Source organism: Bombina bombina, chromosome 7 (assembly GCF_027579735.1).
Source record: "Bombina bombina isolate aBomBom1 chromosome 7, aBomBom1.pri, whole genome shotgun sequence".
Classification (NCBI taxonomy): Eukaryota; Metazoa; Chordata; class Amphibia; order Anura; family Bombinatoridae; genus Bombina; species Bombina bombina.
Genome location: NC_069505.1, coordinates 230,387,131 through 230,414,593, shown reverse-complemented (window position 1 = coordinate 230,414,593; position 27,463 = coordinate 230,387,131). Strand labels below are relative to the sequence as shown.

At 38.2% G+C, this 27,463-nt stretch overlaps 1 protein-coding gene across 5 annotated transcripts in view; it reads left to right on the top strand.

The window, feature by feature from the left end:
• The window catches only part of ABCC8 (ATP binding cassette subfamily C member 8), a 594,664-nt gene that overhangs the window by 162,352 nt on the left and 404,849 nt on the right, over window positions 1-27,463 (top strand). For all 5 annotated transcript variants that reach the window (XM_053720647.1, XM_053720648.1, XM_053720646.1 and 2 more), the window contains exon 6: window positions 1,218-1,406. In XM_053720647.1, the coding sequence (XP_053576622.1) occupies window positions 1,218-1,406 (189 nt within the window). The remainder of the gene's footprint in view (window positions 1-1,217; window positions 1,407-27,463) is intronic.

The window sequence follows — 27,463 nt, the reverse complement described above, 5'->3', positions numbered from 1 at the left end:
ATAAATATGGCCCTGCACATATCAGCCATCATGTATTGCAAAGCTGCATAAATATGCCAAATGAAACATTTTATGACACATTAATTTCCATCTATTTTAGCATTGTTGTGGAAGAATCTAAGGTACAGAAACAGATATAAAATATAGTAATAAAAGAGAGAATATAGAACTATATCGTTAGCATACAGAATACACACATTATGACAGTATACATGACATTTGCACTTATCAATTCCAAATGTAATATTGTTGTCAACAGTATGGCAGCCATGGAAAAGCAGATTACATTTTTTATATTGTATTGTTTTATTTAAATGAATTGTATCCATGGACAGCGCTGCGGAATATGTTGGCGCTTAATAAATAAAGTATAATAATAAAATAATAATAAATATATAATGATTTTATTATAGCATTATATTGTTATTCCCTGGGTAGATAAGTAGACAGATAGACATACAAACTGAAGTATAGACAAACAAAGGGATAGACAGACAGAGGGATAGATATATATACGGAAGAATAGATAGATGGAGGGACAGATAGACGGAGGGACAGATAGATGGAAGGACAGATAGATGGAGGGATAGATAGACGGAGGGACAGATAGACGGAGGGATAGACAAACAAAGGGATAGATATACATAAGAATAGACGGAGGGACAGATAGACAGAGGGATAGACAAACAAAGGGATAGATATGCATAAGAATAGACGGAGGGACAGATAGACAGAGGGATAGACAAACAAAAGGATAGATATACATAAGAATAGACGGAGGGACAGATAGACAGAGGGACAGATAGACGGAGGGATAGACAAACAGAGGGATGGGAGACGGAGGGATAGACAAACAAAGGGATGGACAGACAGAGGAGGGACAGATAGACAGATTATATAACGATCATGTTGTGCTAATGTGTGTTATGAATAATAAGTACCATCCATAAGTGTCTATTCCTTAGCAATATGCCCTGAGATTTATTTTTCTTTACTCTCTTTTATTAATTTTCTCCATGGTACATTTGTTATAATTATTTCTGATTGTATATCATTGCCACAAGAACATGCATACACATAGCTAATTAATCAAGTAATTTCCTTTAATAAAATATAGTAATAATGTCAATGTTTTAAGAGAATGAAATGAATGAATTAACGTTATATCTACAGATAATGTGAGGTGATATAAAATGATATTATCTTTCCTCAACCAGAGCAAGACCTCCCCATGCCCCACGGGATCTAGGGCTATCTGGTGTGCCCTGGGCCATGCATTTGGAAAGCCTCTCATTCTTAGCAGTGTCTTCCGGATCTTGGCAGACATCCTCGGGTTTGCTGGACCGCTCTGCATTTCTGGGATTGTTCACCACCTCAGCAAAGAGAATAAAACCTTCCATCCTGAGGTACTATATACATTTTCTTATTGCAAAGCTTATTTTTTACTCCAAAGTGTAGTTTCTGTGTTTAGAATATCTCTAGGAAGCATAATAATCATGGGAAACATGTAATTATATATATATATATTTATATTATATTTTCTGGTTCTTTTGTATCCATTCCTTTAAAAGGACAGTAAACAGACATAAAAAGCTGTAAGGTTGCTGCTGTGTTTGACGTTTAGCAGAGGAGCAGGGGTGCACTGGGTTATTTCACAATGAGGCAGGTAGTATGGCTATAGATTGGTTGTATAGCCTAATGGCGGCATCAAGAACAGAGCAGCAGGAAACTTCTGGAGTATTAAAAACCCCCTAAACAAGGACTGGGAATAGATTGCTAAGCTCGTTTTGATAAACTAAATGCTGTCCCTTAAACAACTGCCTGACTTGGCTATCAGTAGAAATTAGGAGCAAAAAAGGCCCTATGAGTATGTTAACGGACAGTCAACACAAAAATTGTTATTGCTTAAAGGGACAGTCAAGTCCAAAAACATGTTCATGATTTAAATAGGGCATGTCATTTTAAACCACTTCCCAATTTACTTTTATCACCAATTTTGCTTTGTTCTCTTGGTATTCTTAGTTGAAAGCTAAACTTAGAAGGTTCATATGCTAATTTCTCAGACTTTGAAGACCGCCTCTAATCTGAATGCATTTTGACCCCTAGAGGGCATTAGTTCATGTGTTCATATATATAACATGCACGTGAAGTGACCTAGGAGTGAGCACTGATTGGCTAAAATGCAAGTCTGTCAAAAGAACTGAAATAAAGGGGCAGTCTGCAGAGGCTTAGATACAATGTAATTAGAGAGGTAAAATGTGTATTATTATAACTGTGTTGGTTATGCAAAACTGGGGAATGGGTAATAAAGGGATTATCTTTTTCTTTAAACAACAACAATTCTGGTGTTGACTGTCCCTTTAAAAAGATATATAACACCTTTACTACCCATTCCCCAGCTTTGTACAACCAACATGGTTATATTAATATACTTTATAACCTTTATACCTTTACATTTCTGTCTGTTTCTAAGTCCTTAAAGACAGCCCCATGATCACATGCTTTTGTATTAGCTTTTCTCAACAGTGAGCCATACAGATAACATTGTGCTTAACAACACAGCACTAATTGACTTAAATGCAATTCAATAGATAATAAATGTAAAGTCATGTGATCAGGGGGCATCAGAAGATGCTTAGAAACACAATAATCACAGAGGTAAAAAGTGTATTAATATAACCATGTTTTCTGTGCAAAACTGGGGAATGGGTAATAAAGGGATTATAAATCTTTTTAAAAATAAAACATTTTGAGTTGACTGTCCCTTTAAAGGTTTTTTTTTAATGCTGTAGCCTCGAAATATAAAACATTAAAAATTAATATGCATTAAATCCCATGGGGTAGATTTATTAAAGGTCGAGCGGACATGATGTCTGCTCGACCACGCCAAATGCTGACAGCATATGATGTCTGCATTTATCATTGCACAAGCATTTCTAGTGAAATGCTTGTGCATTGCCGCCCCCTATCGGATCAGGATGATTTCAGTCCACCACCTAAAAGGCGAGCCTGAAACGATGGACGTAGATAGCAGTATCCGCTGCTTAATAAATCTACCCCATATCAGAATCTGCTTTTCATTTGACTAATCACATGACCCCCCTTATCCCCTGACATTGGCACAGTTACCAGCTCAGTATTTTGTGGTCATGATAGTGTTATATGTCAGTACCGGCAAATAAAGTGATTGGTACAGCGTGAGGATCTGTAGTGAATCATCCAGACATATTATGCTGTAAAAAAAAATAAAAAATATTTTGTGCCTAATAACAACATAAAATAGAACATCTTAATATAAACTTTAACAGAAAGAGGTCTTCACTTATGATTTTTTTGACTCTGTATTGACAAAAGCTATACATTTTTTTCAATAACTGGTAATGATGACCAAAGTGACAGTGACCATGGGAATAAGTAACCAGTTAGACTTTGTGAATATGTATGAGATGTGCCCTTTATATACAATCATTTCTGTATTATTGAATCAAATTATCTTCTGGCTGTAGCGGCTGTGAAAGATTCCCTCTATCCATCTGTTTAAAATATCAGTATTGTCTAGGTTTATAGAACAATATTCAGCATAGATATTTCATCTATAGGTTTTACTTTAACAACACATAGACTTTAGGATGTTTTTATTTTGTTTTATGAAAGACTTATTAGATAGTCAACATTTTCGTTATATTAAAGCTGGATAAAGAACCAGAACTCTCGAAGCCTTTCAAGTGACATTTAAAATGAAAAAAAACCCAACAAATTCCCTTTGTTTAAAATGTGTTTAAGTCCTACAGGAGCTCTAAGGGACAAAAAACACTTTGTAGTTACATTTACTGCTGTCATCTAATAGATTAACATATCAGCAGAGTGTGAACATAAAAATATTGTTATCACCTTGTTTGCTGCAATTGTTTTTAAATGATTAATCGCCACAACATTTTCCTTATTCAGAGGAGCCAAGCTATATCTGAATATGACAGTTCTTGTTAATGTTATTGTGTTAACATAATCTTCATTGTTTGGCTTTCACATATAAGGGCCCATTTATCAAGCTCCTGCAGGCTCGCCAGAAACTGCTCTGAGCAGGCGGACAGATACGAGTACGATCGGGTTGATTGACACCTCCCTGCTGGCGGCCGCGAATCTGCAGGGGGCGGCATTGCACCAGCAGCTCACAAGAGCTGCTGGTGCAATGCTTAATACGGAGAGCGTATTGCTCTCTGCATTCAGCGAGGTCTGGCGGACCTGATCCGCACTGTCGGATCAGGTCCGCCAGACCTTTGATAAATATCCCCCATATGATAAGATAACAAACAGCACATTAGGGAGATATGTGGCAGGGTTAGGATTGTGGTCTGCCATGTGCTCTTTCAATTTTCAGGACTGGAAAACCCACAAGTTTCAGACTGAACTTACAGGAAACGAGGGCAAAATAAATAATTAAAGTATATTGCAAATGTGTGCTATTTATGATGAAGATAAAACTAGTTGGCAACTTTGTGCATATACAGTAGGTGTAAGCTCCAGTATTGGCAACATCTTTATCTGGAGCAGAATAGGGATGTCCCAGAAGTGAAACCCTTTTGAAGGAGTTAAACACATATTAAAACAAAGTTACAAAATAAAATGCTTTATTTTTGTACTCTGGAATCTCTTTTTAATTGGCCAGACACCCCTCACAGTTCAGGAAGGTCAGGGATGGTTAGAAAAAAAATCTGCTGAGATCCTCTAAGATCTGAGAATTGGTTTTTTTTTTACATGTAATCCAGCAACAATAACCTTAAAGGGACATGAAACACAATGTTTTTTTCTTTGCTGATTTAGATAGAGCATGGAATTTTAAACAACTTTCTAATTAATTAATCAATTTTTTCTTTGTTCCTTTGGTATCTTTTGTTGAAAAGAATGGACGTAAGCTTAGGAGCCGGCCAATTTCTGCAGCACTATATGGCAGCAGTTTTGCAAGAATATTATCAATTTGCAAGAGCACTAGAGGGCAGCACTATTTCCTGCCAGTAGTGCTCCAGATGCTACTTAGGTATCTCTTCAACACAGAATATCATAGAAACATAGATATTGACGGCAGGTAAGAGCCATAGGCCCAGCAAGTCTGCCCGATATTACCTAACAGTATAAACTTATCTAGTTTGTAGGATAGCCTTATGCTTGTCCCAGGCATTTTTAAAGTCCCCCACAGTGTTTGTTGCTACTACCTCTTGAGGAAGTTTATTCCATAAATCAATCACTCTTTCTGTAAAGAAGTCCTTCCTCAAATTACTCCTGAATCTACTACCCTTTAGCTTGCGCTCATGACCCCTTGTTCTTGAATTTTCCATTTTATGTAAAATACCCACAGCCTCAGTTTTACTAAGCCCTTTAACGTACTTGAAAGTTGCTATCATATCACCTCTTTCCCTTCTCTCCTCTAAGCTATACATATTTAGGTCAATGAGCCTATCCTGGTAAGTTTTATTTTTTAGACCATGTACCATTTTTGTAGCCCTCCTTTGCACAGATTCAAGTTTGTTAATATCCTTCTGAAGATATGGCCTCCAGAACTGAACACAATACTCAAGATGCGGCCTAACTAATGATCTATAAAGTGGCATAAGAACCTTACTATTTCTGCTGCAAATACCCCTACCAATACATCCAAGCATTCTGCTTGCCTTACTCGCTGCATTACTACATTGATTACTAAGTTTTAAATCATCTGAAATAATAATTCCCAAGTCCTGTTCCTCATCTGTAACAGTCAGTAAAGTGTCATTGAGTCTGTAATTAGCATTTGGATTTTTCTTCCCTAAATGCATTATTTTACACTTTTCTGTGTTAAACTTTAGATCCCAGTCGTTTGTCCAATCCTCCAATAGTTGTATATCACTTCTCATTTTGTCTACCCCCCCCCCCCCCGGAACATCCACTCTGTTACAAATTTTTGTATCATCTGCAAACAGACATACTTTGCCCTGTAGCCCTTAGCTGATATCACAGATAAATATGTGGACACAAAACAGGCCCCAGAACTGACCCCTGAGGAACACCACTAGTAACAGCCCCCCCCCCCCCCGCTGAATGAACTCCATTTACTAAGACACTTTGTTTTCTGTCCTTAAGCCAGCATTCAACCCAGTTCACAATTTTTGAATCTAGACCAAGGAGCAACAGTTTGTGAATTAGTTTATTGTGTGGGACGGTGTCAAATGCTTTGATGAAATCTAGATATGCTACATCATCTGCTCCACCCTTGTCTAATACTTTTGTTACATAATCAAAGATGTCAATTAGATTAGTCTGACATGATCTCCCTGAAGTAAAATCATGCTGATTTTGGTCCTTTAAATTGTTTGTCTTTATGTAAGTCATAATTCTTTATTTTAAGAGGCTTTCCATTAATTTCCCTACTACTGAAGTTAAACTAACTGGCCTGTAGTTACCAGATTCTTCTCTACTGCCAGTTTATGCTATTCTCCAATCATCTGGGACAGCTCCTGTTAATAGTGACTGATTAAACAGATCAGTTAATGGGACAGTTAGCACTGATCAAAGTTCTTTTAAAACCCTTGGATGAATATTATCAGGACCCACTGCCTTTTTAACATTTATTTTTGATAATGCTAACATAACCTCATCCTTTGTAAAAAGATTACTGTTAAGCTTGTTTCTATTTTTCATAGCATCCCTTAATGTAGAAATTCTATCTTCACAATGTTTTGTGAAAACAGAACAGAAGTAACAGACTGCAATCTGCTTATCTCCTTCTATTAGTCTACCATCAACTGATTTCAAATGTACTATTCCTACCTTATTTTTTTCTTCTTTCACTGATATATCTAAAGAATGTTTTGTCCCCATGTTTTACTGACTGTGCTATCTTCTCTTCTGCATGAGCTTTAACCTTCCTAATTAACTGCTTAGTCTTTTTTTGTTGGAGTCTCCATATTTTCATATCATCATCTGCTTGTGTGTGTCTGTAATTTTTATAAGCTATCGTTTTTGTCTTTACAGCATGTGCTACTTCTTTGGAAAACCAAATTGGTTTCCTCTTTCTTTTACAGACATGTCTAATGCAGTGTGCAGTTGCATCTAAAATGGCACCTTTCACAAATTCCCACTGTTCTTGAACCCCTGTAATAAGAGTTCCCTTTTAAATAGTTTTTTAGGTATTCTCCCATTAATGAAAAGTCTGCCTTCCTAAAGTCTAAAACTTTTGTTTTAGTCTGGGTGGACAGTTCCTGCGCATGAATACTAAAAAAAAAAAATTACTAAGTTCTCACCTACAGACACATCTGAAACTGTATCACTGTTTGTAAGTATTAGATCTAATATAGCTTCCTTATGAGTCGGTTCCTTATCTAATTGCTCAAGTGATTCCCTTAGCAGAGATTCAAGAATATACCTGCTTCTAGCTGATCTAGCATAAGGAATCTTCTAGTCTATGGCCCATATTTATCAAGCTCCGTACGGAGCTTGAAGGGCCGTGTTTCTGGCGAGTCTTCAGACTCGCCAGAAACACAAGTTATGAAGCAGCGGTCTAAAGACCGCTGCTCCATAATCCTGTTTGCCTGCTCTGAGCAGGCGGACAGACATAGCCGGAAATCAACCCGATCGAGTACGATCGGGTTGATTGACATCGGGTTGTGAGCTGCTGGTATTGCTCTCCGCATTTAGTAATGTCTTGCGGACCAATGATGAATAGAGGCCTATATCTGGCAAATTAAAGTCCCCCAGTACTATAACCTTACCCTTCATGGTCATTTTGGTTATTTCTTCTAATAACATATTGTCCAGTGTTTCGTCCTGCAATGGAGGCCTATATACAACCCCTATTCTAAACACATTTTTATCTCCAATTTCCAAAGTCACCCAAATACTTTCCACCTCATCATTTGTTCCTACAATTTCAGTAAACATTATATTTTTGTTTACATACAGATCAACTCCTCCACCTTTCTTTCCTACTCTGTTCTTTTTAAATAACCCATATCCAGATATGACTATGTCCCAGTCATGCAAATCATTGTACCATGTTTCTGTTATAGCTACTAAATCCAAGTTGTCCCTAGTCATTATTGAAATGAGTTCAGGTAATTTATTTCCTAAGCTGCGAACATTTGTGCTCATGGGACAAAGAATTTTTCTACTAGAATTTCTAGAATTGTTACTTGGACTAACAGTTTTGGCATGCTGTGGGGGGCAGGTGAATACATTAATGCTACCCCCATGGGAACAAACCAAATTTGATAATAGAAGTAAATTGGTATTATTATTATTATTATTATTTTAAATTGCATGCTCTATCTGAATCATGAATTGTTTTTAAATGGTATGCTCTCTGACTCACAAAGAAAATGTTAGAGTTTCATATCCCTTCAAATCTTTTTATTTTCTGATCCTTTAAGGGACACTCTGCTGTAAACTATTTCAAGTGCAGGATTGCAGTACTTTTGCTGTTAAAATTTGCTGCCTGGGATAAAAAATAAAAAAGAAGATATTGGCACATGAACACACATGATATGCCAGTCTTGAAGTAAAGCAAACTCCTGATTGGTATTTATTATTATTATTTTTATTATTATTATTGGTTATTTGTAGAGTGCCAACAGATTCTGCATCGCTATAAACAAATACGCAGTACAACAAAACAAATTATAGGGATCAAATGGGTAGAGGGCCCTGCCAAGACTTGCACTGTTGTAGTCAGCTCTTAAGAAGGTGATCTACAAACAGCTTGAATCTTAGGCTTACATGCTAAGGGGGTTCAGGAGATAGCAATGGAGGTGAGGAACTGGTATAAAGAAAGGTTAGTGTAGGTCGTATGCATCCCCGAACAATAGAGTCTTTAGGGAATGCTTGAAGCTTTCAAAACTAGAGGAGAGTCTTGTGGAGCGAGGCAGAGAGTTCCACAAGATGGGAGCCAGTCTGGAGAAGTCCTGTAAACGGGAGTGTGAGGAGGTAACAAGAGAGGAGGAGAGTAGGAGGTCATGAGCAGAGTGAAGGGGACGAGAGGAAGAGTATCTGGAGATATAGGGGGGGAACTGTGCAGTTGACCGCTTTGTATGTCAGAGTGAGAATTTGTGTTTAATCATAGAGGCAAGAGGAAGCCAGTATAGGGATTGGCAGAGAGGTGCAGCAGATGAAGAGTGATGTGTAAAGAAGATGAGTCTAGCAGAGGCATTCATTATGGATTGTAATGGAGCTAGGTGGCAGGTGGGGAGACCAGAGAGAACAGAGTTGCAGTAATCAAGGCAGGAAAGGATGAGAGAGTGGATTAAAATCTTAGTTGTATTACAGTTACTAACTTATGGTGTTAAATACTCTACTATTCTTTCAGAGGGGACATTTGGTACACACCTGTGATATAACAATCCTCATTAGCAGTTTATAGCATATCATGAGGTTTTATAATGTCACAAATAACTAGGTTATTACTTGTAATATATACTGCCTGATGTTCCTGGTCAAAAGTTTATTTATTGGGAGCAATAATGTGTGTGTAATGGAGCTTGCCTTTAAGGATAGATTGGACTCTCTATAATCCACTAAACATATACTTCTGTATATAATAAGATTAATTGAGCTAGAATTACATAAGTTACCTTAAGGGTACTGCCTTTGTGAAGGGGATCCTAAAATTTTGTTATATATTTAAATACACGTTGCCCTAAGAGCTTCTCCGTTTTTGAATAAGGAGAGTAAATATGTTATTATGTTATTTGAAACATGGCTAAGGTACATGGAGTTCCCTCCTTGATAATTATAAGATGTTCTTGGTTCCATATGACAGGTCTTAATTGACCAATCTATAAGTAATACATATATATTGAGTAAATTATATTACCTTCTCCTACAGTTCACATGAAAATTTCCTATTCATTTCTTACAAATTGATGGTAGATATCATGCTATCAGGCGAACTAGTTTATATGGGAGGAGTGTTTATTTAACTATATAAAACTAAAAAATAGGTATCATTTCCCAACAGAAATATTAAATATTTATGACTTAAGCTTGTTTAGTTGGGCTTTAACATTTAGTTTGATTACTTATACACGTCTAAGATATATTACTGATGAAGATGTCTGTATTTTGTGGTATTGTTTCATTCTATGTTTTATATGTACAGGCTATTATATACTAAAGATGTGGCATATATTATTTTCGTAACTACTCTGTAATGCTAAATACCTTAATAAAAATCTATGATTTAAAAAAAAAAAAAAAAAAAAATCTTAGTTGTGTCTTGTGTAAGGAAATGTCTAATTTTAGAGATGTTTTTGAGGTGGAAGCAGAAGGCTTTAGCCAAGGACTGAATGTGAGGAGTGAAAGAAAGATCTGATTCAAATGTGACCCCGAGACATCGGACATGCGGGGTAGGGGTAATGATTGGAGTTGTTGACAGTTATAGAGAGATTGGGAGTGGAGATTTTGGAAGAAGGGGTAAAATAAGGAGTTCAGTTTTGGAGAGAATTAGCTTGAGGTAGTGAGAGGACATCCAGGAAGAGATTTGAGAAAGACAGTTAGTGACACGGGTTAGCAAGGAAGGAGATAGGTCTGGTGCAGAGAAGTAGATTTGGGTGTCGTCGGCATACAAATGATATTGGAAATGGTGGGACTTTATTAGGGAACCTAATGATGATGTGTAGATTGAGAAGAGAAGGGGACAGAGGACAGAGCCTTGCGGTACTCCGACAGAAAGTGGTGATGGGGCAGAGGAGGCCCCAGAGAAGGCTAGACTAAAGGTACGGTTTGACAGGAAGGAAGAGAGCCACAAGAGGGCTGTTTCACAGATGCTGAAGGATTGGAGGGTTTGGAGCAAAAGAGGGTGGTCAGCAGTATCAAAGGCTGCTTACAGATCAAGGAGGGTAAGCAGAGACAAGTGGCCTTTTGATTTTGCTGTAAGTAGACCATTGGTAACCTTAACAATTGCTGTCTCTGCGGAGTGATGGGGATAAAATCCAGATTGCAGTGGGTCAAGGAGGGAGATTAATGTAAGAAAATGGGATAGGCGTGCATATACTAGTTTTTTGAGAAGTTTTGAGGCAAGAGGGAGGAGGGAAATAGGGCGGTAGTTGGATGGGGAGGTTGGATCAAGGGAAGGTTTTTTGAGGATAGGTGTGACCAGTGCATGTTTCAGAGATGAGGGAAATATACCGGTGATGAGGGAGAGGTTGAAAATGTGTGTGAGTATAGGGGTAAGAGTAGAAGAGAGGGAGGGGAGTAGCTGTGAGGGGATAGGGTCAAGGGGACAGGTAGTGAGGTGAGAGCGCAGTATAAGTGCCAAAACTTCTTTCTCAGTAACAGGGGAGAAAGAGCTAAGTTTATGGCTTTGTGGGTTGTGGTTGATTGAGAGCATTTGAGGGGGTGAGAGAATGGAATTATGTTGAGAGCTGATTTTGTTTCTGATGGAGTCGATTTTGTTATTGAAATGGCTGGCAAAGTCTTGAGCTGACAGAGAAGTTGTATTAGGAGATGGAGGAGGGCGGAGAAGAGTATTGAAAGTGGAGAACAGGCGTTTTGGTTTTGAAGAAAGATTAGATATAAGAGTAGAGAAGTAGTGTTGCTTATAGAGATTAAGTGCAGAATAGTAGGAGTTAAGGATGAATTTGTAATGAAGAAAATCAGCTGAACTCCGAGATTTTCTCCTGTGCCGCTCAGCAGTATGGGAACATCTGCGTAGGTACTGTTTCAGAGGAGTATGCCAGGGCTGAGGATGAGTGTGTTATTTTCGAGCTATGGTAAGAGGGGCAGATTGTCAAGGATGGATGTAAGGGTGGAATTATAGTGGCAGATAGATTAGTAAGGGCAGGAAAAGGAGAAGGATGAGTAGAGAGGTTCGAGGGAATTAGCAAGCTGTTGCTTATCTAGTGACATAATGCTTCTGTGAAGTTTGGTGTGAGAAGTAGAAGGAGGGAGAGTTGTAGGGAGGGATGATATGTTGCAAGTAAGGAGATGGTGGTCAGAAAGAGGAAAAGGGGAGTTTGTGAAGTTTGAGAGAGTGCATCGATAGCTAAAGATCAGGTCAAGGGAGTGACCATCTTTGTGAGTGGGAGAATCAGTTTATTGTCACAAAGCGAAGGAGGAAGTGAGATGCAGAAATTGTTTTGCAGAGGAGGCAGTGGGATTGTCAAGAGGGATGTTGAAGTCGCCAAGAATGAGGGCAGGGGTGTCTGAGGAAAGGAAATAAGGTAGCCAGGTAGCGAGGCAGCCAAAAGGTCTAGAAATTGAGTTGAGAAGCCAGGGGGTCGGTATATGACTGCAACACATATAGAGAGGGGAGAGTGGGTTTCGAATGAGGAAAATGCGAGGGAAGAGATGGGTTGTATTTGTTGAAAGATGCAACAAGAGGAAAGTAAAAGTATTTATAAAACATTTCCCGTCAGTGAAGTGCATGGACCAGTCAGATGCTTCCTGTTCTGTTAGTTTAGCACATTGAGTATGTAAATAGCGCTAGTCTCAATGTTCAAAAACAGCTAAGGAGCTTGTTTTGTTTTGTTTCTGTTTCTACCACAAGTACATTAGTATCTACAAAGGAGTACCTGACTGCTATCCATGGTGCTGTTTGTGACAAACATTTCCAGCATATTATGTTCTTTTGCACAAACCTTTTTGATTTCAGAACCTTGGCTAGCAGCTGATATTTCATGATCTCAGTCATTTCTGCAGCAGCTATACATAGACACATGTTTATGTTTTCACTCTTTTCTACATTTAACATACTATCTGCTAGATTACGAGTTTTTGTCGGTAAGGCTTGCGGCTCTAACGCTCCTTTTTTTTCCAACCGCTCCCTTAAAGGGACACTCAAGTCAAAATTAAACTTCATGATTCAGATAGAGCAGGCGATTTTAAACAACTTTCCAATTTAATTCCATTAACAAAATGTGCACAGTCTTTTTATATTTACACTTTTTGAGCATGTGCAAGAATTCACAGCATATACGTATATGCATTTGTTATTGGCTGATGGCTGTCACATGATACAGGGGGAGGGGAAACAGACATAACTTTGCAATTTACTTAACAAAAATCTACTACTCATTTGAAGTTCAGACTAAGTGCTATTGCATTGTCTTCTTATCATGCATTTGTTAATTATGCAAATCTACAATGTTGACTGGTCCTTTAAGCCAACGCTGGTATTACAGGTTTTTTTAAACCTGGCGTTAGCCGCAAAATGGTGAGCGTAGAGCAAAATTTAGCTCCACATCTCACCTCAATACCAGTGTTGCTTACGGTAGCGGTAAGCTGGCTAAACATGCTCAGGCATGATTTTCCCATAGGAAAAATGGGGCTGAGCTGGCTGAAAAATATCCTTAGACCTGCAAAAAAGCAGCGTTCAGCTCCTAACGCAGCCCCATTGTTTCCTATGGGGAAAGAAAAAACATGTCTGCACCTAACACCCTAACATGAACCCCGATTCTAAACACCCCTAAGCTTACACTTATTAACCCCTAATCTGCCGCCCCCAACATCGTCGCCACCTACATTTTACTATTAACCCCTAATCTGCCGCTCCGGACACCGCTGCAACCTACATTATACTTATAAACCCCTAATCTGCTGGAAAAAAAACCACTAAATTACAGGAAGAAAAAAAAATTTACAAGAAGTTTAAGCTAATTACACCTAATCTAAGCCCCCTAATAAAATAAGAAGCCCCCCAAAATAATAAAATGCCCTACCCTATACTAAATTACAAATAGCCCTTTAAAGGGCCTTTTGCGGGGCATTGCCCCAAAGTAATCAGCTCTTTTACCTGTAAAAAAAAATTACAATACCCCCCCAACATTACAACCCACCACCCACACACCCCTACTCTAAAACCCACCCAATACCCCCTTAAAAAAACCTAACACTAACCCATTTAAAATCACCCTACCTTGAGCTGTCTTCACCCAGCCGGGCACAAGTGGTGATCCGATCAGGGCAGAAGTCTTCATCCGATGGGGCAGAAGAGGACATCCAGACCGGCAGAAGTCTTCATCCTATCCGGATAGAAGAGGACATCTGGACCGGCAGAAGGCTTCATCCAAGCGGCATCTTCTATCTTCTTCCATCCGACGAGGAGCGACTCCATCTTGAAGACATCCGGCGCGGAGCATCCTTCCAGCACGACGACTACTCAACGAATGACGGTACCTTTAAATGACATCATCCAAGATGGTGTCCCTCGAATTCCGATTGGATGATAGGATTCTATCAGCCAATCGGAATTAAGGTAGGAAAAATCCGATTGGTTGATTTAATAAGCCAATCGAATTGAATTTCTATCCGATTGGCTGATTGGATCAGCCAATAGAATTGACCTCGCATTCTAGGCAGTAATAATTTTCCAATTTATCAAATTTGCTTCCTTCTCTTGGTATTATTTGTTGAAGAGTAAACCTAGACAAGCTAATGTGCAGCAGTGCACTACTGGGAGCTAGCTGCAAATTGGTAGCAGCACACATATGCCTCTTTTGATTGGCTCACCAGATATGTTCAGCTAGCTCCCGGTTGTGCATTGCTGTTCCTTCAACAAAGGAAACCAATAGAATAAAACCAACTTGATAATAGAAGTATATTGGAAAGTTGTTTAACATTGTATGTTGTATCTTAATTATGAAAGAAAAAAATGAGCTTCATTATACCTTAAAGGGCCACTAAACCCAAAATCTTTTTTTCATGATTTAGATAGAGAATAGAAATTTAAACAACATTACAATTTACTTCTATTATTTATTTTGCTAAATTTTTTAGATATCCTTAGTTGAAGAAAAAGCAATGCACATGGTGAGCCAATCACACAAGGCTTCTATGTGCAGCAACCAATCAGCAGCTCCTGAGCATATCTAGATATGCTTTTCAGCAAATAATATCAAGAGAATAAAACAAATTAGATAATATAAGTAAATTAGAAAGATGTTTAAAATTGCATTCTCTTTCTAAATCATGAAAGAAAAAGTGTGGGTGTCATGTCCCTTTAAGTATATCAGAACTGTATTCACCGTATGAGGTTGTTCTTGACACTGATAGGTGAGGTTACATACGAGGTTAAAGCCGTTTTATTGATGTACTGTTGGAGGCAGCATGCAGGTCTGCACTTTCCCATATCTGAAGTAATACATACATGCAAACCTTTATTAAAGGGACAGTCTAGTCAAAATTAAACTTTCATGATTCAGGTAGGGCATGACATTTAAAACAACTTTCCAATTCACTTTCATCATCATATTTGCTTTGTTCTTTTGGTATTCTTAGTTGAAAGCTAGAAATATGTCAACTCATATGCTAATTTCTAAGCCCTTGAAGGCCTCCTCTTATCTCAAAGCAGTTGACAGTTTTTCACAGCTAGAGGGCATTAGTTCATGTGTGCTATATAGATAACATTGTGACCAAGCCAGTGGAGTTAATTATGAGAGGGCACTAATTGGCTAAAATGCAAGTCTGTCAAAGGAAACAGACAATTTAATGTGAACACAGACTCTTTTGTAGTGGAGTTGTTTCTATCATTTTCCCACTGAGCAATACTCATCGCCAGAAGGACCTGACACACAGGGACCTGTGTCTCCATCAAGGGGACACATTTGATTGAGGGGAGTGCCTAGGGGGAAAGTTATCTGGACGACTTTAAAGGGTCCAGGAGGCTGATGTTGCACTTCTCAAGTGCCTGATGTTCAGTGAGTATATTGGTAGTTGTGTGGCAGGGTGTCCTACCATATTGATTGTGCACTATTGTGGCGCCTTCTTCTCTTTTACATGTTTCATCTGACCGTACTTGACTAACCAGCAAGTTTTGGAAGGAGTTGTTTGCCGCTGGCTCATTTTTATTTCTAATCACTTTATTAACACTTGCATTGTGTTGCACCTATTTTGCTTACATTGTTCATATTATGTACAGTATTGTATATCTTTGAGCACTGTATTTTTATATATTTATATATTTGTTTACAAGTATACAAGTGTATATATACTTTAGTGCCATACCAAACTTTGAATAGTGTCTTATAATTGTATTTGGTATTTCACTTTCACTATTAGTTTAGCGCATCCAACAATGTACAGATATTTTAGAAAAAGTATATTAATATGGCCTTGTTGGTTTTGCAAAACTGGGGAATGAGTAAAAAAGGTATTATCTATATTTTAAAACAATAAAAATTCTGGAGTAGACTGTCCCTTTAACTGGGCAATGTACTGAAAATTGCAAGGTGATGTCATAGAGGGGGCTGGACAGAATCGGGGTACGTCATGCGCCAAGTCAGGCAGTCCCCGGAAACTGAGGACATTTGCCTAGCTGAGAACCTTGACCTTCCCGCCTTTGTAAATAGAAATGTATATGCACAGCAGCTCTCTTTATTAAGCAAGGGATAATCTCCCAAAATGTAAATATACTGAAAAAATATACAGCTGTGCATTTCAAATGCACTTTTATGTTGCTGTAGTTCTCAACATGCGATAATGTTCTGAAAAAATACCAAAAAGGTTTCCCCATCTGCCTGATTTTTATTCCAAAAGGAGGCTCTTGTATTGACCATGTATGTTTGTAAATTCCATTTAATTCCACACAAGATGTTAGCTTGTAGGTGCCCGTACTATTTATTAGATTTGTGCAAAAAATCATTTCATTATTTATTTATTTTACATTTGCAAAAGAAATAACAGATTGAACTAAATGTGTCCAAGCTTTGTTAATTAACAAAACAAACTAATGAACAAATACAATTGTAATAGATAAGGGTAAAAAAAAAGAGAGAGAAGTTTGACAGTACCCAGCACTCACAAAACACTATATAGTAACAGTATGCATTGAAAACCGGATTGTGTCAAGAACTGGTTATTAAAACGTAACTTTTACTAATAATAGAATAAAAAGGGTGGTAAATAGTACCAAATGTATAACATGAATATGTGAGACATACATTTAAAAATTTAGATTAAGAAACAGATCAGGACTGTGTGTGTGAGACTTCAAAAACAGAATTACTTCCCTGGGTAATAGTTCAAATACACCGTAACCCTCAGGGCTCAGAGAATACATGGATTGCTCTAAAGCTAATCTAAAAAGGGGATTGACCCCAACAACATTACCTAATCTGAGCAATACTGCTATCTAGAGCAGGAGAGGAAACGGTTTGTAAATGACTGATTAAGGAAGGCAATTTTGCCACATCAATATGAGCTTAGAAAGGTCCCATGTAAACACAAATTAGCAAGTCTCATGCACACAGACAATGCCTTAATAGATAAGGCAAACTGAAGGAAATAAGCACACAATGACAGAATTTTCATATTTGTTCATTAGTTTGTTTAGTTAAGAAACACATTTTGGACAACATTAGTTCATACTCATTCATTAATCTATTCTGCAAATGAACAATGACAACACATTTGCTATTTATCTATTTATGTGTCATATTCTATACTCGGTCTATATAATAATCTATTGCATTTGCTTTAGCGTTATTTATATTGTGTATTTATTTTAAGGAAAACTAGGCAGATGCTTCAATTTATATTATGTGAAGTATACTGGAAAGCTATATGGAATACTGGACTGAGTTCAATTCTGGGAACTTCCAACCCTACTGGTACAGTTTCACAGATGTTTAGTTTCACAAATGTTTAGGTATGAGCGTGCTGTCTATGACAACGACAAGTCATAACAAACAGTAGAGAAACTGTGGGGTTGCTATGTTAACTCCAATGGTGAAAGCGTATAATGATCTTTATTTATAGTATATTTCAGATACATTTGTTCACATTTTTCCACAGAAAAGTCAGCTAGTATGCAAATGTATGGCTCTCACATTGCTGATATTGAGTCAGTCACATTTCTGATATTGAGTCAGTCTCATTGCTGATATTGAGTCAGTCTCATTGCTGATATTGAGTCAGTCTCATTGCTGATATTGAGTCAGTCACATTGCTGATATTGAGTCAGTCACATTGCTGATATTGAGTCAGTCATGTTGCTGATATTGAGTCAGTCACGTTGCTGATATTGAGTCAGTCACGTTGCTGATATTGAGTCAGTCTCATTGCTGATATTGAGTCAGTCTCATGGCTGATATTGAGTCAGTCTCATGGCTGATATTGAGTCAGTCACATTGCTGATATTGAGTCAGTCTCGTTGCAGATATTGAGTCAGTCACGTTGCTGATATTGAGTCAGTCACATTGCTGATATTGAGTCAGTAGCACTGTGAATTGCAATAGTCTGTGCGAATAAATGAGATGATATTTTATCAGGATGTTTTTAATAAGAATTGTTGGTTTTGTTTTCACTTATGATGCAGTGTTATAATATCATAATTTGTGGTTTACTGGTCCACTCAGTTGTGATATGTCAGTTTATCTGTGATATCATTAATAGGTCTGGAAATTATCATTACATTCAGGACAAAAAACATTAGATGGGAAAATGTTACACCATGTTCAAGTAAGACAAAGTCTCCTGTCTCTCGATACTTTTATTACATTGGTTGCTAAGATACAGTAAACCAATGAAAACATCAGTTCTAGGAAACCTTTTTTGTGCAGATCCATGTTACATAGCTGACTGTTCCTTGTGTATTACAGTCATGTTGCTAAGCAGCAGTGCAATGTTAAACTCTCACTATAGGATTCTAGGCAACTAATCATCAAGTGCAGTGGTGCAGAGACAGTTGAGATTTACACACTCTCACACTTGCAGTCTTTAGCAAGGTATTTATCAATCTGATATTTCCACCACGATGTATACAACTGTCATTTGAGATGCTCTCTTGATCTCTATTACTATAGCTTTTCTAATCAAGCAATTAGGGACTTTATCACTGACAGAAATATCTAATATATGTGACTTACAACAGTCTATAACATTATTATTATATCAGCTAAATAATTAATGATAATTTTCCTTTTCTGAGGCAGAAATAGTTTTTCTGCTGCTTATTCAAAGCAGCAAACATATGGATTGATTGATAGGGATTTAATCTTAATGTTAAATCATCTAGAATAAATGTAGTGACAGCTAAATAAGGGGGAGGTTTAGTTCTGCTTGTGATCAGATATGACGGGGTGGATTGAATTTATTGTTCATATTTTTATCTCTGTGGGATTTCTATTAAAAGATAAGCAGTGAGAAGTGATTTGCTTTTTCATTTCAATGCCATGTAAATCCTTTAGAAATACCAGTTTATGCCCTGTTTTCTAATGGATTCTCATAGGAATGGGCATTTTGGGGGGATTTCATTATTCATATATTTACAAAACGAATTAAAAAGTTATCTGTAGTTTCTACCATTAGAAAAGTTCAGACAACAAATCTATTAGAAAAGCACTACAGCTTAAAAATTCTGTGAAAACATATATGTATAGAGTTGCAGTTCTTTTCCAATATATCATGTGTTAGAACTCACTGAATGCCAGAAACCACAGATAATTTTGTATCCGAAAAAATGCACATCTAGTTTCTCACTTTGTACTGCATCTACCCATAGGCCCATATTTATCAAGCTCCGTACGGAGCTTGAAGGGCAGTGTTTCTGGCGAGTCTTCAGACTCGCCAAAAACACAAGTTATGAAGCAGCGGTTACAAAGACCGATGCTCCATAACCTGTCCGCCTGCTCTGAGCAGATGGACAGACATTGCCGGAAATCAACCCGATCGAGTACGATTGGGTTGATTGACCCCCCCCTGCTGGCGGCCCATTGGCCGCGAGTCTGCAGGGGCGGCGTTGCACCAGCAGCTCTTGTGAGCTGCTGGTGCAATGCTGAATACGGTGAGCATATTGCTCGCCGTATTTAGCGAGGTCTGGCGGGCCTGATTCGCACTGTCGGATCAGGTCCGCCAGACCTTGATAAATAGAGGCCATAGTATACTTCTGCTTGAGACTCCTCATTAATGGTATTACAATCATTTTGAAAATAGCTTTCAACAATATTCTTTTTTAATTAATTAAACAGCTGTATTGTCTAGAAAACTCATTTTGGCGTAATTAGCACTTCATAAAGATTTTGCACTTGCTCAGTTTTAGCAAACATTATGTATGTCCAGTAAAAATATGAAAAAAGTAAAAAATATTGTTTTGATCATAACTGTTAAGTGTGTTAAAATAAAATAGGAACTTTTGAATGTTAGTTAATAATGACAGTTAAAGGGACAGTCTACACTTACATTTGTATTGTTTAAAAAGATAGATAACGCCATTACTACCCATTCCCCAGCTTTGCACAACCAACATTGTTAGATTCATTTATACCCATTCCCCACAGCTTTGCACAACCAACATTGTTAGATTCATTTACTTTATAACATTTAAACCTCTAAATTTCTGCCTGTTTCTAAGCCACTACAGATAGCCTCATATCACATTCTTTTTGTATTTGCTTTTCACAACAGGAGACTGCTAGTTCATGTGGGTTATATAGATAATATTGTGCTCACGCCTATGGAGTTATTTTAAGAGTTAGCACAACACTGCACTAATTGGCTAAAATGAAAGTCAATAGATAATAAATAAAATATGCAAATGGAAGAGGGGAATTTTAAATTATAATCACTGAAACAAGATATGAATTTTCCTCTTTATAGGGAATGGTGCAGACCCATATGAAATGTATATCAAAATTAATTAAAGAAAGATAATGATAATGAAATCCACTTATCATAAAAAAGACAGGGAATCAAGCACTCTTTTAACCTTTTATTTATATAGCTATAAGGTTTTTGCAATGCAATTTATCGATGCAAATATCAAATATAGAGACACTCTCTCACAGCATAAACTATGCATCAGCTAACATTATTGTTATAAAAAACATTTGGTGAGAACATGTACAGTGAAAACAGAAAACCATGCTTCAATAAAAATAGTTATAGTCAATGGGAGATCAGTGCTGAAAGGAAAAATCAAAAACTTGCAACACCTTACCAGAGGGCAGCCCCAACTCTGTGGAAGGGAATAGCTGTCATGGATAACAATAGGATCTATGCAGTTTTGTATTATCCCTTTAATGTGGAGTGTAACCACTATGAATACCTTTAACCCACAAAAAGCATTCAGGGTTAATGCAACAATATGCATATATAATAAACACAATTATTTTTAAACTATTTGCTATAAAATAAACATGCAGAACATTTTTTTTCATGAACAAGGCAACGGTGATCATGTGGATGTAAACAAGTAGTGGTTTTAAACATGGTTCTGTCCATGAACCAAATAATTGAGATACAATCCCAGTGTATGCTCAAAGTAGCAGTGTTGTTTCCAGGAATAAGTTCCTTTTCTTAACTGGTCATATTGCAAGAGTTTCCAAAAGACACAGGCAATTATGAGGCTGTTATAAACATAGAATCCAGCACGCAAATGTTCAAAAGTGAATGCAAATTGCAGGTAGGGACTGGAAGCTTGTCATCAGAAGCAGCAGGTGCAGTTTGCAACAAAGTAGCAAAGATTTTACGTATTCAAAAGTAACAACCCACAGATTTAATGTTGGTGATCCTTCCCATTTCAATTGCACACAACGGTAATGAATATCACCACTCACATACCTAGCTGCTGGGGTTACGTCAAGGACTTTAAAGCCATCTGGAATTCCTCATGGAGCAACTGGAAATTAAAGAAACCTCCACAAAACCAGCCATGCACAGCGTGTGTGACATCACATAATCAAGCCAACACGTGTTTCATCCCTTGAATCACTCAGGACTTCCTCAGGGCTCAGAGAGTTATAATTTTTGCTGTGAGAGAGTGTCTCTATATTTGATTTTTGCATTGATAAATGGCATTGCAAAAACTTCATAGCTATATAAATAAAAGGTTAAAAGAGTGCTTGATTCCCTGTCTTTTTTATGATAAGTGGATTTCATTATCATTATCTTTGTTTAATTAATTTTGAGATAATAAATAAAAATTATATGATCAGGGGGCTGTCAGAAGAGACTTAGATACAAGGTAATTACAGAGGTAAAAAGTGTATTAATATAACTGTGTTGGTTATGCAAAACTGGGGAATGAGTAATAAAGGGATTATCTATCTTTTAAAACAATACAAATTCTATAGTAGACTGTCCCTTTTAAGGAATATGAAACCCAGTTTTTTTATTTCATGATTCAGATAGAGCATGCAATTTTAAGCAACTTTCTAATTTACTCCTATTCCTACATCCCATTTTTGGTTCAGCACCTGAGTAGCGCTTGCTAACTTGTGGCTACATTTAATGGCTACATTTATGTTACATCACTTTAAGTTTTTGGATGTAACATTAATGTTGAATAAATGTATAATTAAATGAAACCCCCCCCCCCCCATAAAAAATACTAAAAAAAAGCCAAATAATATGAAAGTGTTTATTACACAAATTCCATAAATTCATATAAGTTAAATGAACATAAAACCCAACACTTTTGTTTTATGATTTTATTAGAGCGTACACTTTTTAACAACTTTCCAATATACTTCTATTAATTCTTTTGGTATAATTTGTTTAAAGAGCAGAGATGCACTACTGGGAGCTAGCTGAACACAACAAATGAGCCAATGACAAGAAGCATTTATGTGCAGCCACCAATCAGCAGCTAGCTCCCAGAGGTGTGTGTGTATCAGTCTAGGCAATGCATTCATAATAGATTGGAGGGGTGGGAGGCAGGAGTTCGGAAGTGTAATGCTCGTGGGATATTTCCCTATCAGACCAAATTTGGCCAGTAGACTTCCTATCCCAGCGTCAAGTGAAGGATAAGCAAATATCCCAGAACAGAATGAGAAGTATAAAATTAGGTAAGTAGTACTCACAGAAAACAGAGCAGTCCTTAAAATCAGCAGTACAGGAAAAAAGAGCAAAGGGATCAGAGACAGGCAAGGTTCAGCAACAATAAAGCAATCCAGCAGGCCAGGGGTTAAACAGCAAAGTGGTCAGACAAGCAAAGTTCAGCAACAAGGTATCCAGCATTTCAGGGGTTAAACAGCAGAGTTGTCAGACAGGTAAAGTCCAGCAACAGGATATCCAGCAGTTCAGGGGTTAAGCAACAGAGTGGTCAGGTAGGCAAAGTCCAGCAACAAGGTATCCAGCAGTTCAGGAGTTAAGCAACAGAGTGGTCAGACAGGCAAAGTCCAGCAATGATAAGGTTCTCAAGCAACAGTAGAAAATAGCACCCAGGAGCAGACAGAGTAAGTCCTATACTTGGGCAATGTGTAAAAGTTAAGCAGGTACTTACATAGGCGCCGATTCATGCCAAGGAGACTCTGAGAATCCAACCAGCAACAGAGGGGAATTGATGTGCGGCGATAACGTCATCGCTGCATGCTCACAGCAACCGCCGCGTCCATGGCAACAGCCATAGCAACAGAGTAGGAGTGGCATAGCGTGACAGAGTCAGCTTCAAAGGGTAAGCAGCATGGAACCTGGAGACCAAAGATGGAGCATGCACATCATGGCCAGGGACCCAGGAACGCTCCACCACAGAGTAACCCTTCCAGTGCACAAGGTATTGGATTTGCCTGCACTTGATTCTGGTGTCCAGGATTTTGGCAACCTCATACTCTGGTTCGCCATGAATCAGGAGTGGAGGAGGAGGATGTCTGAGTTGAGTATACCTATTCATAATGTAGGTTTTGAGCAAGGAGATGTGAAAAACTGGGTAAATGTGTAAAGTCTTAGGCAAGGAAACTCTGTAGGCAACAGGAGAAAGTCTTTTGAGGACTTTATAAGGACCAATATACCAAGGCCCTACTTTGTGACAAGGTTGACATGTCTGGGTAGAGACCCAGACATGATCACCTGTAGAAAAGGCACGAATGATAGCTCGATGATGATCAGCAAACCTCTTGTATCTGGAGACAGTTGATTGTAACTGAGAGCGTATTCGTTGCCATTGGGTAGTGAGATCAGTGAAGTGACCTTCTGCAGCAGGGACTCCTCCTGTAGATTGAGGAGAAAGAGGAAAAACACAAGGTTGAGAACCAGCTGCGGCCTGGAAAGGAGAGCATCATAGAGAAGAATGCCAATGAGTGTTCTTTGCCAGTTCAGCTAGGGGTAACAACCCAGACCAATTAGTATGCTGTGAATTGACATATGTTCTGAGATAAGCTTCAAGATCCTGGTTAGTTCCTTCCATCTGCCCGTTAGTCTGGGGGTGATAACCAGAGGCCAAAGAAACCGTCATTCCAAGCAATTTGAAAAAGCTTCTCCAAAAGGTAGAAACAAATTGAGGTCCTCTGTCAGAGGCAATATTTATAGGTATACCATGGAGTCATACCACGTTTAACAGGAAAAGAGTCGACAACTCTTGGGCTCTACGTAACTTAGGTAAAGGTACAAAATGAGCCGGTTTGGAGAATCTATCCACCACAACCCATATGGCAGTATGATAGTCAGAATGAGGGAGGTCTACAACAAAATCCATGGTTATGTGTGTCCATGGTTGTTTAAGTATGGACAATGGTTGAAGTAGGCCATGAGGTAGGGAATGGGGAGTCTTATTAACAGCACAAGTTTGACAAGCCTTGACATAATCCTGAGAGTCCAACTTCATTTTAGGCCACCATATGTGTTGGGAAAGGAGTTTAAAGGTTCTTGTCAAACCAGGATGACCAGATAGCTTGCTGTCATGAGCCCAGGATAGCACAGGAGAGTGCAGGTTAGGAGGAACATAAAGGATCTTAAGAGCCGCAGGGGCTTCAGAAGCTTTTCTTGACTGGGCACGTTGCAGTCTTTGAAGAAGAGAGGTGTTAAGCTGAGCAACCACACAGGAAGGAGGAATGGTGTGTTCAATAGGAGCTTCAGAAGAGTAATTAGACTGAGAAAACTGACAGGACCTTTTTATTCTTGGTCCCAGGAAGGTAAGAGACTATAAAGTTAAAACAGGAAAAGAATAAGACCCACCTAGCCTGTCGAAGATTGAGGCGATGGGCAGTCTCTAAGTACGTCCGGTTCTTGTGATCCGTGAGTATCTGAATGAGGTTGGTAGTACGCTCTAGCCAGTGACGCCATTCAGTAAGAGCCATCTTAATGGCCAGAAGTTCACGATTTCCCACATTGTAATTCCTCTCTGCAGGAAAGACCCACTTAGAGAAAAAGGCCACAGGATGCATTTTGGAGATTGAAGGGTCGCTTTGGGTTAAGACTGCACCAGCTCCTATTTCAGAGGCATCAATTTTCTAAGGTGAACTGTAAATCAGTATGATGTAGCACAGGAGCAGTACAAAAGGTCATTTTCAGATAAGAAAAAACATCCACAATTACTGAAGGCCAATTTTTACAGTCTCTGTTTTGTTTAGTCAGCTCAGTGAGTGGAGCAACAATCTTGGAGAAATTCTTTATAAACTTGCGATAATAGTTGGAAAATCCAAAGAATCTCTGTAACTCCTTCAATGTAGTGGGCTGAGTCCATTCCAGAACTGCTGTTAGCTTAGTTGGATCCATGGCAAAACCTTCTTTTGAGATGATATATCCAAGAAATTGAATTCGGACTTGATCAAATTCACATTTCTCTTGTAAGGTGTATCCAGTCCATGGATCATCCATTACTTGTGGGATATTCTCCTTCCCAACAGGAAGTTGCAAGAGGATCACCCACAGCAGAGCTGCTATATAGCTCCTCCCCTAACTGCCATATCCAGTCATTCTCTTGCAACTCTCGACAAGCATGGAAGTAGTAAGAGAGAAGTGGTGAAACGTAGTTGTTTTTTTCTTCAATCAAAAGTTTGTTATTTTTAAATGGTACCGGAGTTGTACTATTTTTGTCCCAGGCAGAAATAGAAGAAGAATCTGCCTGTGATTTCTATGATTTTAGCAGGTTGTAACTAAGATCCATTGCTGTTCTCACACATAACTGAAGAGAGAGGTAACTTCAGCTGGGGAATGGCGTGCAGGTTATCCTGCTATGAAGTATGTGCAGTTAAATTTTTATTCTAGAGATGTAAATGCTATAAAATGCTGCTGATACCAGATTTATGTAAGGTAAGCCTGAATACAGTGATTTAATAGCAACTGGTATCATGCTTAATGTCAGAGGTAATACTCTTATACATTTTCAATTCCTGTTATATAAAACGTTTGCTGGAAGTGTTTAAACGTTTTCATATATGTTCTGGTGATAAAACTTTATTGGGGCCTAGTTTTTTTCCACATGGCTGGCTTAAATTTGCATAGAAACAGTTTTCTTAGGCTTTCCACTGTTTAGACATGAGTGGGAGGGGCCTAATTTAGCGCTTAATTGCACAGTAACTTTTACAAACTGAGATATCCAGCTTTCCTCAAGGAGTCCCCTGAATGCTCTAGGACATCTCTAAAGGGCTCTTAGGCTTTCCAAAGTCATTTGTTTGGGAAGGTAGGGCCACAGCAGAGCTGTGGCAGTTTGTTGTGACTGTTAAAAAACGTCTATACCGTTTTTTTTTTTATCCGTTTTTTTTTAAATTAAGGGGTTAATTATCCATTTGCAAGTGGGTGCAATGCTCTGTTAGCTTATTATACACACTGTAAAAATTTCGTTTGATTTACTGCCTTTTTTCACTGTTTTTCACATTCTGACCTTTTTTATTTTTCTTAAAGGCACAGTACCGTTTTTATTTTTTGCTTGTTAACTTGCTTTAAAGTGTTTTCCAAGCTTGCTGGTCTCATTGCTAGTTTGTTTAAACATGTCTGACATAGAGGAAAGTCCTTGTTCATTATGTTTAGAAGCCATGGTGGAACCCCCTCTTAGAATGTGTACCAAATGTACTGATTTCACTTTAAGTAATAAAGACCATATTCTGTCTTTAAAAAATTTATCACCAGAGGAATCTGACGAGGGGGAAGTTATGCCGACTAACTCGCCCCACGTGTCAGACCCTTTGACTCCCGCTCAAGGGACTCACGCTCAAATGGCGCCAAGTACATCTAGGGCGCCCATAGCGTTTACTTTACAAGACATGGCGGCGGTCATGGATAATACACTGTCTAACCTGTTGCTCCGCCATGGAGTTTAAATTTGGTTCTTAAAGTTCTTCAAGGGGTTCCGTTTGAACCTCTTCATTCCATAGATATCAAACTTTTATCTTGGAAAGTTCTATTTTTGGTAGCTATTTCCTCGGCTCGTAGAGTTTCCGAGTTATCTGCCTTACAATATGATTCCCCTTATCTGATCTTCCATGCAGATAAGGTAGTTTTGCGTACCAAACCTGGGTTTTTACCTAAGGTGGTATCTAATAAGAATATCAATCAGGAGATTGTTGTTCCGTCATTGTGTCCTAATCCTTCTTCAAAGAAGGAACATCTATTACACAATCTTGACGTGGTTCATGCTTTAAAGTGTTATTTACAAGCTACTAAAGATTTTCGTCAAACATATGCTTTGTTTGTTGTCTACTCTAGACAGAGGAAAGGCCAAAAGGCTTCGGCAACTTTTCTTTCGCTTTGGCTGAGAAGTATAATACCCTTAGCTTATGAGACTGCTTGCCAGCAGCCTCCTGAAAGGATTACAGCTCATTCTACTAGAGCTGTGGCTTCCACATGGGCC